The sequence below is a fragment of the Egretta garzetta genome, unplaced genomic scaffold (genome assembly GCF_000687185.1).
Source record: "Egretta garzetta isolate BGI_Z169 unplaced genomic scaffold, ASM68718v1 scaffold508, whole genome shotgun sequence".
In the NCBI taxonomy this organism is placed as follows: Eukaryota; Metazoa; Chordata; class Aves; order Pelecaniformes; family Ardeidae; genus Egretta; species Egretta garzetta.
Genome location: NW_009260609.1, coordinates 1,301,110 through 1,317,184, shown reverse-complemented (window position 1 = coordinate 1,317,184; position 16,075 = coordinate 1,301,110). Strand labels below are relative to the sequence as shown.

At 42.1% G+C, this 16,075-nt stretch overlaps 1 protein-coding gene across 1 annotated transcript in view; it reads left to right on the top strand.

Annotated features, from left to right (window-relative positions):
- The window catches only part of MTHFD1 (methylenetetrahydrofolate dehydrogenase, cyclohydrolase and formyltetrahydrofolate synthetase 1), a 43,025-nt gene extending 29,184 nt beyond the window's left edge, over window positions 1–13,841 (top strand). The window contains exons 19-28 of the mRNA XM_035900397.1: window positions 2,713–2,781; window positions 3,261–3,372; window positions 3,561–3,700; window positions 4,131–4,172; window positions 5,221–5,321; window positions 6,242–6,419; window positions 7,543–7,650; window positions 8,782–8,934; window positions 13,002–13,114; window positions 13,362–13,841. Coding sequence (XP_035756290.1) covers window positions 2,713–2,781; window positions 3,261–3,372; window positions 3,561–3,700; window positions 4,131–4,172; window positions 5,221–5,321; window positions 6,242–6,419; window positions 7,543–7,650; window positions 8,782–8,934; window positions 13,002–13,091 — 993 coding nt within the window. The 3' untranslated portion in view covers window positions 13,092–13,114; window positions 13,362–13,841. The remainder of the gene's footprint in view (window positions 1–2,712; window positions 2,782–3,260; window positions 3,373–3,560; window positions 3,701–4,130; window positions 4,173–5,220; window positions 5,322–6,241; window positions 6,420–7,542; window positions 7,651–8,781; window positions 8,935–13,001; window positions 13,115–13,361) is intronic.
- The last annotated feature ends 2,234 nt before the right edge of the window (window positions 13,842–16,075 follow it).

The following is a 16,075-nucleotide window of genomic DNA, read 5'->3' as shown; positions in this document are numbered from 1 at the left end:
GAAGAACTCAGAATGCATCCTGCTGGCCATCCTGTTCCTCAGGCTCCCTGGAGTGAGGAAAACATTGAGCAGGAACAAAGCCTCATGCAAATTTAATTGCAGATTATGAAATATCTTATTCTGGAAGACTGTGAATGCTATAAAAGCCAGACCCTTTGCAAAAAGTGCAAGGTCTCCATAAGGCAGCCTTTGGTGAGGGACACAAATCCTTTATTTCCACTGCACAAAATGCTGAATCTTGTAGCACTGGTGATGTCTATTGCCAGTATGTAAAGCAGTCCTGCGCCGCAGTTGCAAGCTGCGGCGCTGTTTTGCAGCTGTCCATACAATAACTATTAGTGCAGTTCTTGGCATGTTTGTGGAGCGTGTCAGCTAGCACTCTCCCAAATGGTGCTTCAGCGTGGCTTCAGGGGAATAGCCTGCGCCCCAGACACTACTTCTATTAAATGTTTTGAAGATAGCAACCCTGTTTGAAGAAGGGAAGGGGAATTGAGCCCTGTATGTGAACTGTGCCCTGCCACTTGGCCTCAAGACAGAGAAGAGTCTCAGGACTGCTGCACTAGTCAATCAAATATGCTATTGATGCTCACTGATGTCCTGTATAGTACATATTTCACAGCCTGCTTTGCAAAAGACAAGAGTATTGCAAATTTGCGTGATGTGGTGTTAATGAGGTCTGTCTGGCATTTTCTGAATGAACCTTTACAGTGGGATAGAATAATCCACAGGGTGGGTATCCTGACCTGTGTTTCCATCAAGGTGGGACACAGCGCTAAAGCTTACCCAGCTCTTGCTATCTTGCTGTGAGGTTTTTCTGTTTTCTTGTGTGTTTGGGGTTTTTTTGTTTGTTTTACTTCCTCCCAGGATAAGCCTAAGAAACAGTAGGTTAGCAATGTGGCCTGACTCTGGCCTTGCAGGAAAAGGGCTAGGCTGGGAACCATTTATCTGTAAATGTACTTATGCCAGACATTTGTTGGGAATGAGGGAGGTCAGGTGCCAAAGTTCTGTAGACAGCTTTGAGATTTTAATGCTTACTCTTAGCTGCCAATTTAACCTTAAGTACCTGAGTTAAACCCTGTTCTGGAAAACAGGAGTGTCTCCTGCTGCCCATCAGCAGTGGAGGCAGATGGTGCTTGGGTAGGGAGTTGCTTTGAGTTCTATTTAGAGTCCAGGTGATGAAGTCTTTCATCTCAAGATTTTTTTACTTTCTTTTTTTTTTTTAAATGCAATTATATTCAATTTTGTCCATTGCAACTGTGAAACGGAGGATGGTATCAGACCTGTCCAAAAGGTTTTCTTGAATGTTGTATGTTTGCATGGATGGTGGCCATTGGCTTGCATCCTTAGGACTGTGTTACACACTCCTCAAGCAGGCAGAAACGTGCTGATTGCAGAGGCCAGACTGGCACAATAAGGTGTCTGGGTCTTTCTGCTGTGATACAACCAGCGTCGTGAGCATGCTACCAGGATGCACAAAGAAACTGGGAAGAAACGTGGAATCAAAACTGACAACAGTTTTTTAGAGATGGGATGTATTGAAGTTCCACTGAATGACACAGGCCTGAAATGTCGCCATGGAAATCTTGCTCTGTAGTTTTCATTATTCTGGAGATGACTGAAGTTTAAAGCTTATCCATTAAATGTTAAATAAGCTTTCATGTGGCAAGGTTGAAACTAAGGAAACAAAGCCATGAATATCTTTAAAAAAATCTTTCATATAATTGAGTGCTGCAATCCAATTGAAATTAAAAGGGAAGAAAAAGAAATCATGGTTCAAGGTTTTCGTAACTGCTGTGAACATTTGGCTCAGTACCCACGATAGCAATTCTAGTCACTTTTGCAAGTGCTGGGCAACAGCCAGTTTGGTTTCTACTGGACTGTGTCAGTCACAAGGATGACCAAACCCTCATTTTCCTTCCCAAAGCAGATGTGGATAAAATCACAAGCTTTCAGTTTGCAGGAAGCAGAATTGCAGCAGGGTATATTACTGCACCTCAGAGGAAACATGGCCTCTAGTGTTTGCCTTTCATGGTATCAGCCTGGTCTTTCTCATGAGCACAGAGGTTCACTTTAAAAGTTATTTCTGCACAAGAGACTTGGTCAGGATGTAGCATCTTGTTATGACATTTTAAGGCCGGTATGTAGAGCCTAGTTGCTGAAATGAGGAAGGAAAAAAGTCCAAGACAAATCTACCTGCAAAACCCAACAACATTGACATATGAGTAATGTTAGACTTCTTAGTGTGTTTAGATACTGCAAAAGACAGTAACGCTATGGTTGACATAGTGGAGTGGTGAGTGTGGTCCAGTATTTCAACATATATAACAACTGTCCTGAAAAACTCCCTGCTTTCTGCCACTGAATGGGCTGCAGTAAACCATGTGTACCTAAGGGTTATTCTCTCACTGCTATTGTTTACTAACCTTGTGCTATAGCATTGAAACAGCAATTGTTCTTTACACCTTCACTACAAAGTCATGGCCAAGCAAGGTCACAACCAAGAGGCTACCCCCAGCAGAAATCACAGATCCTCTCACAAGGATGTAAAGGTCATTATCATGCCTTGCCCTGACTAGACTTAGTTATATCTAGAAGAACTGCTGGTTCTGGTCCTGAAAGCTCACAAGGACAAAAGCAGAGCCTTGACGCTGCCTGGGAACCGTCTCAAGGTCTCAGTACATCTGGAAACTGATTGCCCTTTTTTTGTTTTAGGGAGTGACTGGAGCTCTGGCTGTCTTAATGAAAGATGCTGTTAAACCCAACCTCATGCAGACACTAGAGGTGAGCACAGATGATTTGCTGTGTGTGCGTTCTCAGAGCCAAGAAGCAACTGGTTTAGTTCGTTCATCACAATCAACATGGGCTTAGTCAGCTTATAGTTGGAGGTTTACTGTGGTTTCCTACCTAAGGTTCAGGGCTAGGGGAGAAGGCTAGCTTCTTTCTAGGTCTGCCATTGGCATGCGGGATGACCCCGAGGAAATGCAATAAACTTTGCTGTGTCTCTGTTCTGTTGTCTTCAATGCCAGGAAGTGTTTTGGGAATCTAAATGGTGGGGATGCAGAATGGCAAAGAATTGCTGGGATTTAGCCATCCTTTTCTAAGCGGATTAATATCGACACTTGGGCAGATTATAATAATCCTATTTGCCCTGAGGGCCTTATTACTGATAACCAATGTTTGCTTTTAGAAGACAGATCTTAAAGCCTTTTGATCACTTTTCTTTACCTTCAGGTACTGTAGTACTTAGCTCCTGAAACTAGGGAACACCAGTGTTTGTTCATGCTGGACCTTTTGCCAATATTGCACATGGGAATTCTTCAGTGTTGGCAGACAAAATAGCACTGAAGCTTGTGGGTAAAGAAGGATTTGTTGGTAAGTGTGTGGGGTGGTTTTTTGTTTGCTTTTTGTTTTTTTGTTTTGCAGGGAGGGATCTGCCTTTTTTATCATGACTGCTTTTGAGTTTTTTGTCTTGGAAGAAGCTTCTGATTTATATAATCAGAGCATGATTTCTCCATCCAGCAACCTCTCACAAGCTTCTTTTCTTTTAATTCCTGCTCTAGTTACGGAAGCAGGATTTGGTGCAGACATAGGCATGGAGAAATTCTTTAATATTAAGTGCCGCTATTCTGGTCTCCGGCCTCATGTGGTGGTGTTGGTTGCTACTGTCCGAGCTCTGAAAATGCATGGAGGAGGTCCTGCAGTAAGTACTAGGCAAGGTTTTCTTTAGGCCTGAGGGGCTGTTCCTGTTGTTCTGATCCACTCAATTAAAGCCCTGTAGAGTTTGATCTGGTTGTAATTGTCTTGAGATTTGCAGTTGTAAAGGGAATCCCTATATCCCTGGTACTTGTAAGCTACTTCATTGTAGTATGTTAGAGGTACATACCTGCTTGTTTTATTGTCCTAATGAAGCGCCTGTATGCTGGGGCACTTGTAATATTACCACAGTCAGTCATTTGTTGTATTGTGAGTGCATCTTGCAGTCTTTTATTCTTCCTTTTATTTTCTTCTTAGAAAAAAAGATCAGCCTGGAGTAGCATGTTGTATCTTGATGCCATTTAATAAGAATCAAGCACAAATTGCTGTCATGGATAAAATCTTATGGGGTTCCATCTTTTTTCTTTTTTTCCCAGGTCACTGCTGGGGTACCTTTACCAAAGGAGTATATGGAAGAGGTAACCTTCTTTAGCTGTTGTGACAGTTGGCCAACTAACTGCGGTCATGACACGATATTGTCATGCAGTGCACGCCTGGATAGATAGTGTGTGTCATTTCTTTAGCTGCCAGGAAAAAGCTTCCTCATACAAGCTGTAATGTTCTTTTTTTTTTTTTTTTGTTTTTTTGTTTTTTTGTTTTTATGATGTTACTTTGGCTCTGTTCCTTCAAGCATTTATTGTACTTGACCTAGCCAGTATTCGGAACCTTTTCATTTCTCCTGAGCTCGTGTAATTGTCTGTGCGCTCAATTTTTCATAGTAGTATCTACTCTGTGTCCCCTGACCCTCTCAGTATGCAGTAATTTCTTGGCTGAAATATTGTCTCTGAAAATATTCAGAATGCCTCTCTAATTACTCTCTTCTTAGCAGCAGCAGTTTCTGGTTTTATTTCCCCCCTGTCCTTTGCAAGCAGAGAGGAAAGTGAACTGAAGTCTCAGTTTCTATCCTTGTGCCTTGAATGGTTGTGTACACTTGGATAATTGGTCTGACTGTCTTTACTCTGCTGTAGCTTTTTCACTTGTGGAGCTTCTGTATGGAATATTTTTTGCATAAGAAGGGATGAAATGTCTGATGCTGCAAAATGTAAATATGTATAAACCGAAAGCTGTTGCCACAGACTTCAAACAAATGTCATGAAATCCACTGCTAATGATTGATATTTAATACATAAAGAGGAATGTGTCAGAGAGGAAAGTGAGGCTTTACTGTGGGGAGTTAATGAGTATGGGTATTAGGAATAAAAAAAAAAAACCAATAAAAAGTGATTTCTCTTACCTTGGCTTGGCAGCTGAAACCAGGGATCGTTAGAAGCAGTCATTCCTTTTCCTGTCTTCCATCCAAGAGCATGCAGTGGTCTGGACTCTTCAGAAAGCAGCACTGGGGATTTGCCTTTGTGGTTTCCTTCCCGTTTTGACATTTTTATCATTAGCTGTGGATGTAGTGGATTTGGAAGAAAAGTTTCACTGCCCTTGATAAAATGTGCTTCCTGCTTGCTGTCTTCTTTACAGAATCTTCAACTGTTGGCAAAAGGCTGTAGTAACCTAAAGAAGCAAATCCAAAATGCACAGATGTTTGGTGTCCCAGTAGTAGTGGCTGTCAATGCTTTCAAGTAAGTGACGGGGGCATGGGAATAAAATTGTGGCACTTTATATGCTATGTTTAACACAAACTCTTGTTTTCAGTACTGTTGATTTATTGTTTGCAGCATTTTGTGTTGTTGGAAGATGCTGAATAAATAGGGGAGCTCTGCTTAGTCATTTCAAATGCATTACTTAATTTAAATTAGCTTAGGATTTTATGGTCAGTTGCTATTGTCGGCCATCACTTACACCCTGACTGGCCAAATCACTATGGGCAAAAGGTGCCTGTGACGATGTGGAATAATAGATGGTAAGGTGCCTGTGCTGTCAACCACACTGTGTTCAGTGGTCTGCTGTGTGGAATAATTATGCCCCACTAAGAAGCATTTTGGGCTCTGCACGTTGTACTGCGCAGGAAATAGAATCTGTGTGTGGTCTTTTTATGCAAGCAGAAGGGCTTTGAACTGGTGTGTTAAAGCTGATGCCAGTTGAAGCAGAGTAGCCAGCTAAGGATTCTTCATCTGAAGTAAATGCATATTGGTTAATCAAGAGAAGTCGTGGGGTTCAGCTTATTGTCTGCATGTGATATAGCACCTTTAAATCAGCAATACTAATGCCTTTGAGTTTGCTTCTGAAAACAGGAGTTGCATTGCCAGTGCAGGACAGATACGACAGAAAGCCTGGAATGCTGCTCTGTCAGTAGACACGGGTTTCTGCATGTAGCTCCAGAGCTACCTGTTGCTGTCTGTTCCTCTGTGGAGTAGCTTCCTTCACCAAGGTGGAGAAGGCTGTGGTGCATAGCCCCTCAGCAACTTCCTGATGGCTGGATTCTGTGATCTCTTTGGTCAGCTTTTGGATGTTGTCAACAAGAGTGAAAAATAGTTAGAACAAACAGTTCATTTACTGTGTGTGCATTCTGGTACAAATGTGCAAACCTTTCTCCCTACAGAACAGATACAAAGGCTGAACTGGCCCTTGTAGTACAACTGGCAAAGGAAGCGGGAGCGTTCGATGCTGTGGAGTGCACTCACTGGGCAGAGGGAGGTAAAGGGGCCGTTGCACTGGCCCGAGCTGTTCAGAGAGCATCGCAGACACCCAGCAACTTCAGGTTCCTCTACAATGTGGAGGTAAGAACTTGCAGTATTACAGAGGCACTTTGTAAGGTGGAGAACAGGTGGTTTCACTAGCTTAAGTTGCTGAAGGCTGTTGAAAGGCTTCTCTGAGAAACTGAGAAGAAATTTGGTTTTAGAACATAACATTTGTGCCACCAGTCTCAAAGACCTAGTTAGTCAGTTCTTGTTGTTTTGACTACCAAGTGAAATACTGTTTACTTTTGACACTTGAAGATGCTGCTGTGACTCTGCTGGAGGTGACAAACAGGTTTCTACCATGGCAGCTATGGTCCAGGGTAGGGGGAAATTTACTTCTTGAACTTGAGACATACATTCCTGTCAGAGCACGGACTGGAACGAGCCTGAACAAACCAGTTGCCTTACTGCAGAGCTTCTGGGTGCACCTGTTGCTCAGGATGGGAATCTATGTGACAGGCTATGGAACAGAATTTGTCCATCTCAAACTTTTTTTTTCTCTGCAAGAAAGGCTTATGGAGTCAGACTACAGGTCGGGGTGGAAGAGAGTGTGTGTGTGTATTTCTAATGACTTTGTACTTAAAACACATTTGACAGATGACTTGGAGGAAATGAAGTCACTGTTAGTTCCCAGGTTATGGCCTGAATCCTCCTTTAATAGCAAGCACCTATTCAAGAACCTGATGAAGTACAGAGCTATGTCATTATATCTATTTTAGCTCTTTAACAGATGCTTTCAATTTTTCTTCTTTACCCTGTTTTATTCATGCTTTTATTTAACCATTAGTTTGTATTCAAAGTATTTTTGTCCGCTTTTTGACTTAGACTTGAGAAAGAATAAAGATGTCTCTTTTGCAGCAGGGGTAGTTAACATGCAAGGACAGCTTAAAAGAAATACTGTTGTTTATCTTCTTGTTTCTGACTGTACTAAACTAGTTTTGCCCTCTTCCCAAGAGAAACAACTGCAACAAGATAAATGCAGCCTGTTCTGAAAACCCTCAAATTACCATGTAGCTTTGTTCTACAGCAAATGGGAATAGCTCTTGTATCTGCAGATGGGCATCACGCAACACATATGAAGGACTGTGAAGCTGCTGTGATGTTACAGCTCTTTGTAGTTTGGTCACACTGACTTGCCTGTCTTTTTTCTTTTTTTTTCTAGCTGCCTGTTATAGAGAAGATGAGGCTTATTGCACAGCAGATCTATGGGGCCAGTGACATTGAGCTGCTTCCAGAGGCACAGGAGAAAGTCGCCTTGTACACTAAGCAAGTGAGTCTTCCATGTCACCTGATACCAGTGGTGCTTTTCATTTAAAATGTTCATATTGACCAGCGGTGTTCAACCTGCGTGTGAAGGGAATCATCACTCAAATCATGTTCTTGTCCAGGACTCATTGCCTCCTATGGCAGAGGAGGAAGAGGATGTGGTATGGGGAGGGAGAAACTGGCCCTGGCTTCTAGTAGAGAAGACAGAACTCATCTGGCCTAGTAGCACATCTATGATAGTGTATGAGGAAAGAAGAGCAGGCGGATTCAGTGATCTTTCTCTACTCCAGTCCTTCAGCAATTTGGGAATTGGGAAATACAAGTGGTCAGACTGGTGCTAAATAGTCTCAGATGATTTATTTATTTATTTATTTATTTTAATCTTGTTCCACTGAGTTGTCTAATCAGTTCTTGAACCCATGCAGATTTTTTGGCCTTTGCAATTACTGCTTTTACTCTACTCTAGCCTGACATTCTTGTGAATTTACCTGCTTCTGCATTTACGAAGGGCTTTGAAGAGAAGAGCAGTGTGAGAACCAGCCACTCTGTTTATGGTGTGCTCGAATAATTTTGCTTTTGCAGTCCATTTACTACTGGCATATATAGTTTCTTACTTCCATGTTTCTTGTATATACCTTTAAAAGTCTATCAAAATAGCCTTGTAACTGCTGCTTCCTCACAACCTGCAGTTACATTGATCAAACATTTCTAATTAACTGACCTCAGCCAAACAAGAACTTTAGTTCTGAGCTGTTTAAATTAACATTTTTGGAAGAGAGTAGAAAGTAAGTTAGCTATCAAGGTTGTATACCTAACACTTCCATGCCATTGATTTCTTTTTTTTTTTTTTTTTTTTTTTTCCTCAGTTGGATGTGCTGGGGGCATGGTGGTTCTTTCATTAATACTTAGCAGGGATGGGGAGAGACTTTGAGAGGGAAGGAATGGGGATGCTGAATGGTCAATGGATCTGACAGGCTGTGGATGAAGCAGTTGGTGAGGAGTAAAATGTCCTGAGAAAATGTCTGATGTCTGCAGAGAATGGCAGAACAGAGCAATTACATTTGTGTACAGGAAGGGTTACTGGGTTTTCACTTATTTCTTCTTTCTCTCTCGCTCTTTTCATTGCCTTTCCCAGGGATTTGGAAACCTGCCAATCTGCATGGCTAAAACTCACTTATCATTGTCTCATGACCCTGAAAAAAAAGGAGCACCTACAGGTTTTATTCTGCCAATCCGAGACATTCGGGCCAGTGTTGGTGCTGGATTCCTGTATCCACTGGTAGGAACGGTACGTGATTGAGTGAAACCCTCAACTGTGGGGTGAGGAAAAAAACTTCCATGTGCGTTCCAGTAAGCAGTTACAAAATGTATCTTAAATTAGGGGAGTCCTTGTCATTTACAGATGGTGTTTTAACAGGCCAGTGTATTAGATGCCCTTAATAGTTTTTTTTCAGGGGGAAGAGGAAGCCAAAATAGACCATCTGACCATTTGAATACTTAGCAAGCCTCCAGTCTGCTCCTCAGGTCCCACATCTCTGTCTTCACAGATTTTGAGGAAAGGGTGAGCTCTGTAGCTAATGAATTCTGGGAACTGCAGTCTGGTAGAGGGGACCCTTGGCCCAGCTAATTGTCGTTGTGACTTTGCGTTCCTGATGAAAGCACTTTGCAGTATGGCAGGTGGAGTCCGTACACCTGCAGATCAGGGTAGAACAAGACAACTCCAAAGCATACAAAGCCAACAGCTTCTGATGAGACACCTCCAAAGGGAAGCTGACCTGTACTGTTAGTCATTTGTCAGTCTCTCATTTGGGTCTCATAGTTTTGCTGACCATCTATTTGCTGTTCAGCCTGCATCAGTTCCAACAACTCATTTCACTGTGCCCTTGAGTTTTTAGTTTCTTTTCTTTGACATGATTGGCATAATGTTAACTGAGAGGAGAGAGAGTAGCTACAATGGAAACAGGATCCTGGAATAGCTTTGATATGAATTGTCTGGCAGAAAGAGGAGCTACCTGCAGAATGAGCTCACATTCAGGTTTGCATCCAAACAAAGAATGTTCGGATGAAAGGATCTACTGGAAATCTTATCTGGGAAATCTCTTCTGGGCAAATGTTAAGTAACTTGTTAGAGTATTTTAGGGGATGGAGCAGCTGGAGCAAGCAGTTCTGTCTCTTTTCTGATTTTTGGGGCCTGAACCTTTTTCTGATGTCTTCATGGCAACATATTTGTTTTAATAAACTTTCAAAAGCATTAGGGGTACATGGCTCAGGTGATGAAATTTGCCAATTTCTGAGTTGGATCCCTTCTTCCTTCAAATGCTAGCTAGAGCCAAATATTGGATATTTTTTCCTTTTCATTCTTTAAATAAAAAAAGGTAGGTAAGGGTTTCCAGATTACCCAACATAAATAAAATAACCACATCCTGATTAAAGTCTGGCTCATCAATCTTTTTAAAGAGTAATATATGTTTTGGGATAAAAGGAAAGATAGCATGCATGTTCCTGTTATTAATGGCAAGATTTAATCCAAAGATTTATTTATTTATTTTTAGAAGCACTGGAGAAGGAAAGGGTACACAGCATTAATGAGCTACACAAAAGAAAGATGTTCTCAGTCATTAAAAGTAACATTTTGGCTCTTTTTTCTGATGTCTTCAGTTCCTATGAAGTTGGACTCTTTCCTCTCTGATCCCTTCCCAGATTACTAATGTTTTCTTGGATATGTAGTAAATCGTGGTGTTAATTCTGCCAGAATTAACCAGTAAGTCTTCTGGTTAGGGACATGAAGATCAGTCTTCTGTGGTGTCTACAAAGCCAGGGAAGGGATGTCCTTCTGAGAAGCAATCCAGGGCATTTTGAATCAGATCACTAAAATTTTTGGCAGCAGCCATTGAACTGTGAGCTGAAAATGTAGCAAATATGTAATTCTATACAGAAGCTTTTATGAGAAATTTGAGGTGAAATTAATCACCAGTGCATGCGTATTCTCATCTGAAGTTATCACAAAGGTATGTCACAGTTTATTTTTAATCAGCTTCTGAGTTTTGGGGTTTTCCCTTTCTGGCTCATAGTTGAAGCTGTTGTACTTTAATGAAATACTTCGAGGTTTTAAAGGAAATATAATTTCAAAGATTATCTAGATTTAACTTTGAGCATGAAAGATAATGAAAGTGAAATAAATCATTCGACTCAAATTGGTTGGGTTTCTTTTCTGGTGCTGCTGATGAATTGAAAACAAATTATTTATTTGGCCCTGTTTCTTTAGTTCCTAAATGGCTTTTTCTTTGGAAATTCCGCAAGTGCAGTAAATAATACATTCTTAGTTGGTATTGCTTTTAGCTGAACTCTTGCAAGGGGATTGATGATGTCCATGTGGTCTAATTTTTTCATGTAAGTAAATAGTGTGAATTGCTCTGTGTTCTTTTTCAGCCCAGGTGGTATTGAAGGGGAGGAGGATAATGGAGGAAGAGTTCATTTCTTCAGCTCTGAAAATAACTGAGTGCATTAAGCACTGTAGACACTTGTACAGAAAATTAGTAGCCTGGATGGAAACTGTGCTGTACTGCATAGAAATTCAGGGTTTAAACAGACTGTATTTAAGAAATAGGTAGCAGAGTGGCCACTGTGGCTGCCCTATGGATAGGGAAGCAGGGAAATTGAACATTCCTTTTGAAATAGAAAGTGCAAGAAATAATAAAGTCAGGCCCATCTTCAGCAATATGGGACCTCCTACTCTACTGAATGTCACGGTCTCAGCTTCTGCTGTGGCCCTCTGAATCTGTAGGTGGAGATCTGCAAAGCTCTGTGATTCTTCAGTGGTACATAAATAAGTAGGAGGTTTCTTGCTCTGCATGACCAGAGACTGGCAGTGAACAGGAAAACCCTTCCAGGCATTTTGGATCTCTTAATACCTTGGCTCTTCAGAGCAAAATATTCATACAACTAAACACAAAGACAAGGAATGAGGGTCTTCTCTGTAGTCCCCCTATTCTCTGTCTGGGAAAGCAGTGGCCCTGACAGAAAGCTAGCACGGTCCTAGAATACATCACGAAGGGTAGACTCGGAAGTGATTTTTACCTCTGCATAAGCCATGCAAGACCTGCAGTGGTATGGTACATATGGGACCGGTGTTAGCACTCTTAAACGGCTTAGGAAAATGGGATGAGACTCCAAAAGCTCCATAAACAGTTTTGAGAACTGCAGAAAACGCCTAACCAATAGAGCTTTGCCTGCTTGCTGCTTAGCTTATTATCGAAAGGAAGATTGGGAGGTCATTTGATTAGTGTGCAATATACTTGCTCAGGGAGAAAATACCAGATTGCCAAAGAAATCTTTAATCTAATGGAGACAGGCATAACAATACTGATTGTGAAAGCTGAGGCTGGATGATGCAGATAGAAAATGAGACCTTGAAATTTTTATTGAAGGGTATAATGACCACTGGCACAAACTACCAAGCATGGTCATGAGTTGCCCACCTTTGTAGAGCATCCATGTTTAGCCTACATGAGCTGCTGGGCTAAATGCCGAGTTAGGGAAGGGGAAATCCTGTCAGCTGCATTAGTAAATCAGGCCAAGCGTAGTCCCTGCCGGCCTTGCGTTCTGCAGCTCTGAAACTGGCTACTTGGAAGTGAGACAACTGGAGAGGACTGGCCGGAGGCAGGCGTAGTGCTGGCAGCTGTTTTGCTAGCTTCATTTTTGCCACTGCACAGCCCTTCTGACTTGAATGCCTCAGAAATGTTCCACTAAGGAGAACTGACCTCTCCATCTCTATTTAAGCTTTATCCCAGTTTAAAAAAAAAAAACCAAAGCCAAAAAAACCATCCAACCAACCATAAAAAATCCAAACTATTTAAAATCTCTTCTCATCAATAATTATTCCTAATTATTTAACAGTTCTGGTTCTAGACTCTTAAAGAATCGTAATCAACTGAGACTTTACAGCCAGAAAAGTTGTATTAAAACATATATCCTCATTTTAATAACCAGGAAACTGCCACAAGTAATTACTACCTCAACACAGCAAAGTTCATGAACGCTCCTCTAACAGTTAACTTGGTCATCTGGATATCAAAGTACTTTGCCAAATCTTGGGCTCAGTCACTGGCAGAGGCAGAAGCCAAAGTAAATCCTCATCATAAAAAACAAAAACCCCATGTCTGTCTGCTGAGCCAGGAGTTCCTGATTCTCATGATAGGCTTCAAAATGGTAGATGACCATCATCCAACTGGTGTGCATGTGTGCAAGGAGCTGCATCAGCCGTTGCCATCATAGTCTTCAGCAGTGATTTAGTATTCTGTCTTCTGCACAAAACTACACTGCTTCCATTTTAACATTTTATCTTTTGTTGTCCAGATGAGCACTATGCCAGGACTTCCTACAAGACCCTGTTTCTATGATATAGACTTGGATACAGTGTCAGGAGAAGTAAATGGGCTCTTCTGAAAAAAAAAATATATTAACCAAAGGTAGGTGCCTTCTTGAAGGCTTTTGGTATTTGGTCTTTATTTCTCATCTTGAGATAATGGAGTTAATCCAATCTCATATTATGCCGTATGTTTCCAAATGACATTTGATTATAATTCAGCCTGAAAGTTGCCTGCAGTACTTTTATAAGAGTAATTAAATTTATTTTTCTTTTTAGCTCCCAGAACACCTGATGAGTCATGTAAATGGAACTATGCTCTTTTTTTTTTTTTTTTTTTTTTTTTAAAGTCAAAACAAGAGATGACTGAGAATGTAGTGCAAGAAGTGACTGGAAGGAGGATTGCTAAAGAATCAACCACTTACTTTTAGTCTGTAATAGTTTTTAAACTGCTGTGTTCCAAGCTAGTTGACACTGAGCATATAAAGGATGCGTCCTCTACAAACCTCCTGCTTCGTAACTGTAGCTGAGGCAGAATACAGAAGCTTCGGTTTAGTGACCTCTCTTGATTTGGTGACATGATCTTAATAATTAAAAATCCTACAGGTGGAGCTGTTTGAAACAGTCTTGGGACTTAATTGTCTTAACCGTAGGGGGTTTGTAGCATATAGTATCTTTGAAAGTCTTGTCATTTTGCCATACTGAATTCTATATTCCACTTCTCGCACTATGGGAGAAACAGCTGTGCTCTGAAACTGCACCGATGTCACTTAAAAGAGGGAGTAAGGAGGAATCCCCTTTGCTCCTCATCTCTCTCCAGAAGTGCTTACCCTGGCTTCTGCTGTGAATTATTCCTGCAGGCACCCGAGCCACATCAAATTTCCCTTTTAGAAAGCCCAGCTGTGACTACCATATTCTACTGTTAACGGGAATGGAAGCTCTGGATATCGTATCTGTAGGTACTGGATCTCTGGCCTGTATCTGTGGCTTCTACCAAATGTGTCTTTTGAACCCCTTTATGCTCAACAATAGGTACAGTTACACTGTTGACGAGCCTCGGTTCCTAAGGTACCTTCTTGGTGAACAGAGACAACGCGAGCAGTGATCAAGTCATTTGTTAGCAGGCTTTGCCAGCAGGCCAAAAATCCTTTTGTAACATAAAAATTTGACAGCAAGTATACTTCTAACTAATACAAATAAACTGGTAAATGCTTCAAGTGCCTTTTGGGTTTTAATGTATACGCTGAGATTATTGAAGTAGAACACTTCTGTGATTAACCGTATGCAGCAGCAATCCTAGTATTGACAAGTAGAAGTGATTATTGCAGTAATAAGTTGCCTGCAATGCACCACTGTGTGTGTGCATTCAGTCTTGTTCCTTTTCTTGATGATGTGTGTCATCTATAGGAAATAAACTACCTGAGTTATTCCGTGAATTTGAGATACTTGCAGTTGACTGCGAAAGATCTGAATTAAGACTTGCAAGGCCCATCTGTTTGCATCTTAACTGAATCTAAAAACATCCTGATTTTGGTGAGAACTGGGAGGATCGGGATGTAGGTGTGCACCAATGTAACGGCGCATCTGTAGTACACAGATACTGTATAGATGTGGGGAGAGGGAGATATCTATGTCTCTTAGGTTATTCAGTTGGGGAGAGTAATTATATAAAAATTACCTGCTTGCACAGAAGCAAAGACAGAACCGTTTAAATCGTCGTAAGAGCATTTGAGATGCATTCACAGCCTGCTAAAATTTTCTGTTCAATGGTATTCAGCTGAGAATTTATTGGCAGCCAGGCTTGCCAGAGCACACGCGGGCCGCTTGCAGGCGTTCCCCAGTTGCTGCCCCAGACCCCCTGCCTGGCTGAAGGTGCCTCTTCACCGGCGGCACCTCGGCCAAGCCTTCCCTTGAAGCAGGTTGCCAGAGCTGATGCTGCCAAGTCTGCTGTCAGTTCCTACATTTAATCTTCCCTGCTACACTGCTTTCCTGCGAGTGCTCTGTGTTCCACCTTCATTTTATGCTTATGAAAGATGGGATAAGTGCAAATTTATGCTAAGATTAGCCTCCTTTTAGTTCAGCATGAGATCATAGACATGTGCTTGAGAGAGATGGTTCAAGAGGTTGCTAGTCCACCTCCTGCAGCGAGGCAAAGCAGTGGCTCAGGCATGCGACTGCTGAGGGGTTTGCTACACATGGGGGGACTGGAGGCAACAAAGCCGAAGGGCCAAAAACCAACCCCAAGCATCTCTGGAGGTTAGTGGGGGAGCTTTTCTAACCTGTGCTTTAAAGCTAGTAGGATGCGAGCTCTCTGGTGCCCCTACGCTAGGTCTTGCAGGACAGATTCATAAATGGGTTGTTTTTTCTTAACTCTCTCCATTGCAACTAAGTATGCCAGCTAGTTCTTGCCCTATCAAATAGGACACGAAGGACACTTAATCTCTTCTAACTACATATTGGAAGGTTGTCTTCTCTTCCCGTTGCCTGGAGAAAAAACTAATTAGGTACGCATTTGTTCTTTGTGGTGTAATGGCCAGCCGCTCCCCCAGCTGTGCTCTAATGACAGTCCTGCATCATGTCATATAAGAAATAACACAGATTTGGGATGGGGGGGGGATGACAGACAAAGTAAAAAGGAGAAAGTGTGGCTTGGCTGGCTTGCTGCACATCACCAGCACGCCTAGGTGGGCCCAGAGGAAAACCAGAGCACGTAGGCCAGGGCCAGGATCTTCTTTCAAGCTTATCCATCTTCTGACCAGATCCTCTGCTTGCCGCAGACCCTGTTATTTATTTCCCTTGCACCATCGACCTGCCTCCTTCGTGCCACCCCCGAGGCAGCGCGCACCTCCGCCAGCCTCGTTACCCCTGCCTGCTTTCTTCGCTCCTGCCTCCGACTGCAACGGGGGAAAATCTCCTCGCGCTGAGGAGCCCTGCGCAGCTTGAACGCAGAAGTGGATCGTAATTGGAACCCACCGCCCACCCCGGGGAGAGAAGCCGTTTCCAAATGAAGACTATTATCCTGAGTGAATGCGAGCGAACGCATCTCATAGGGGACTTTTAAAAA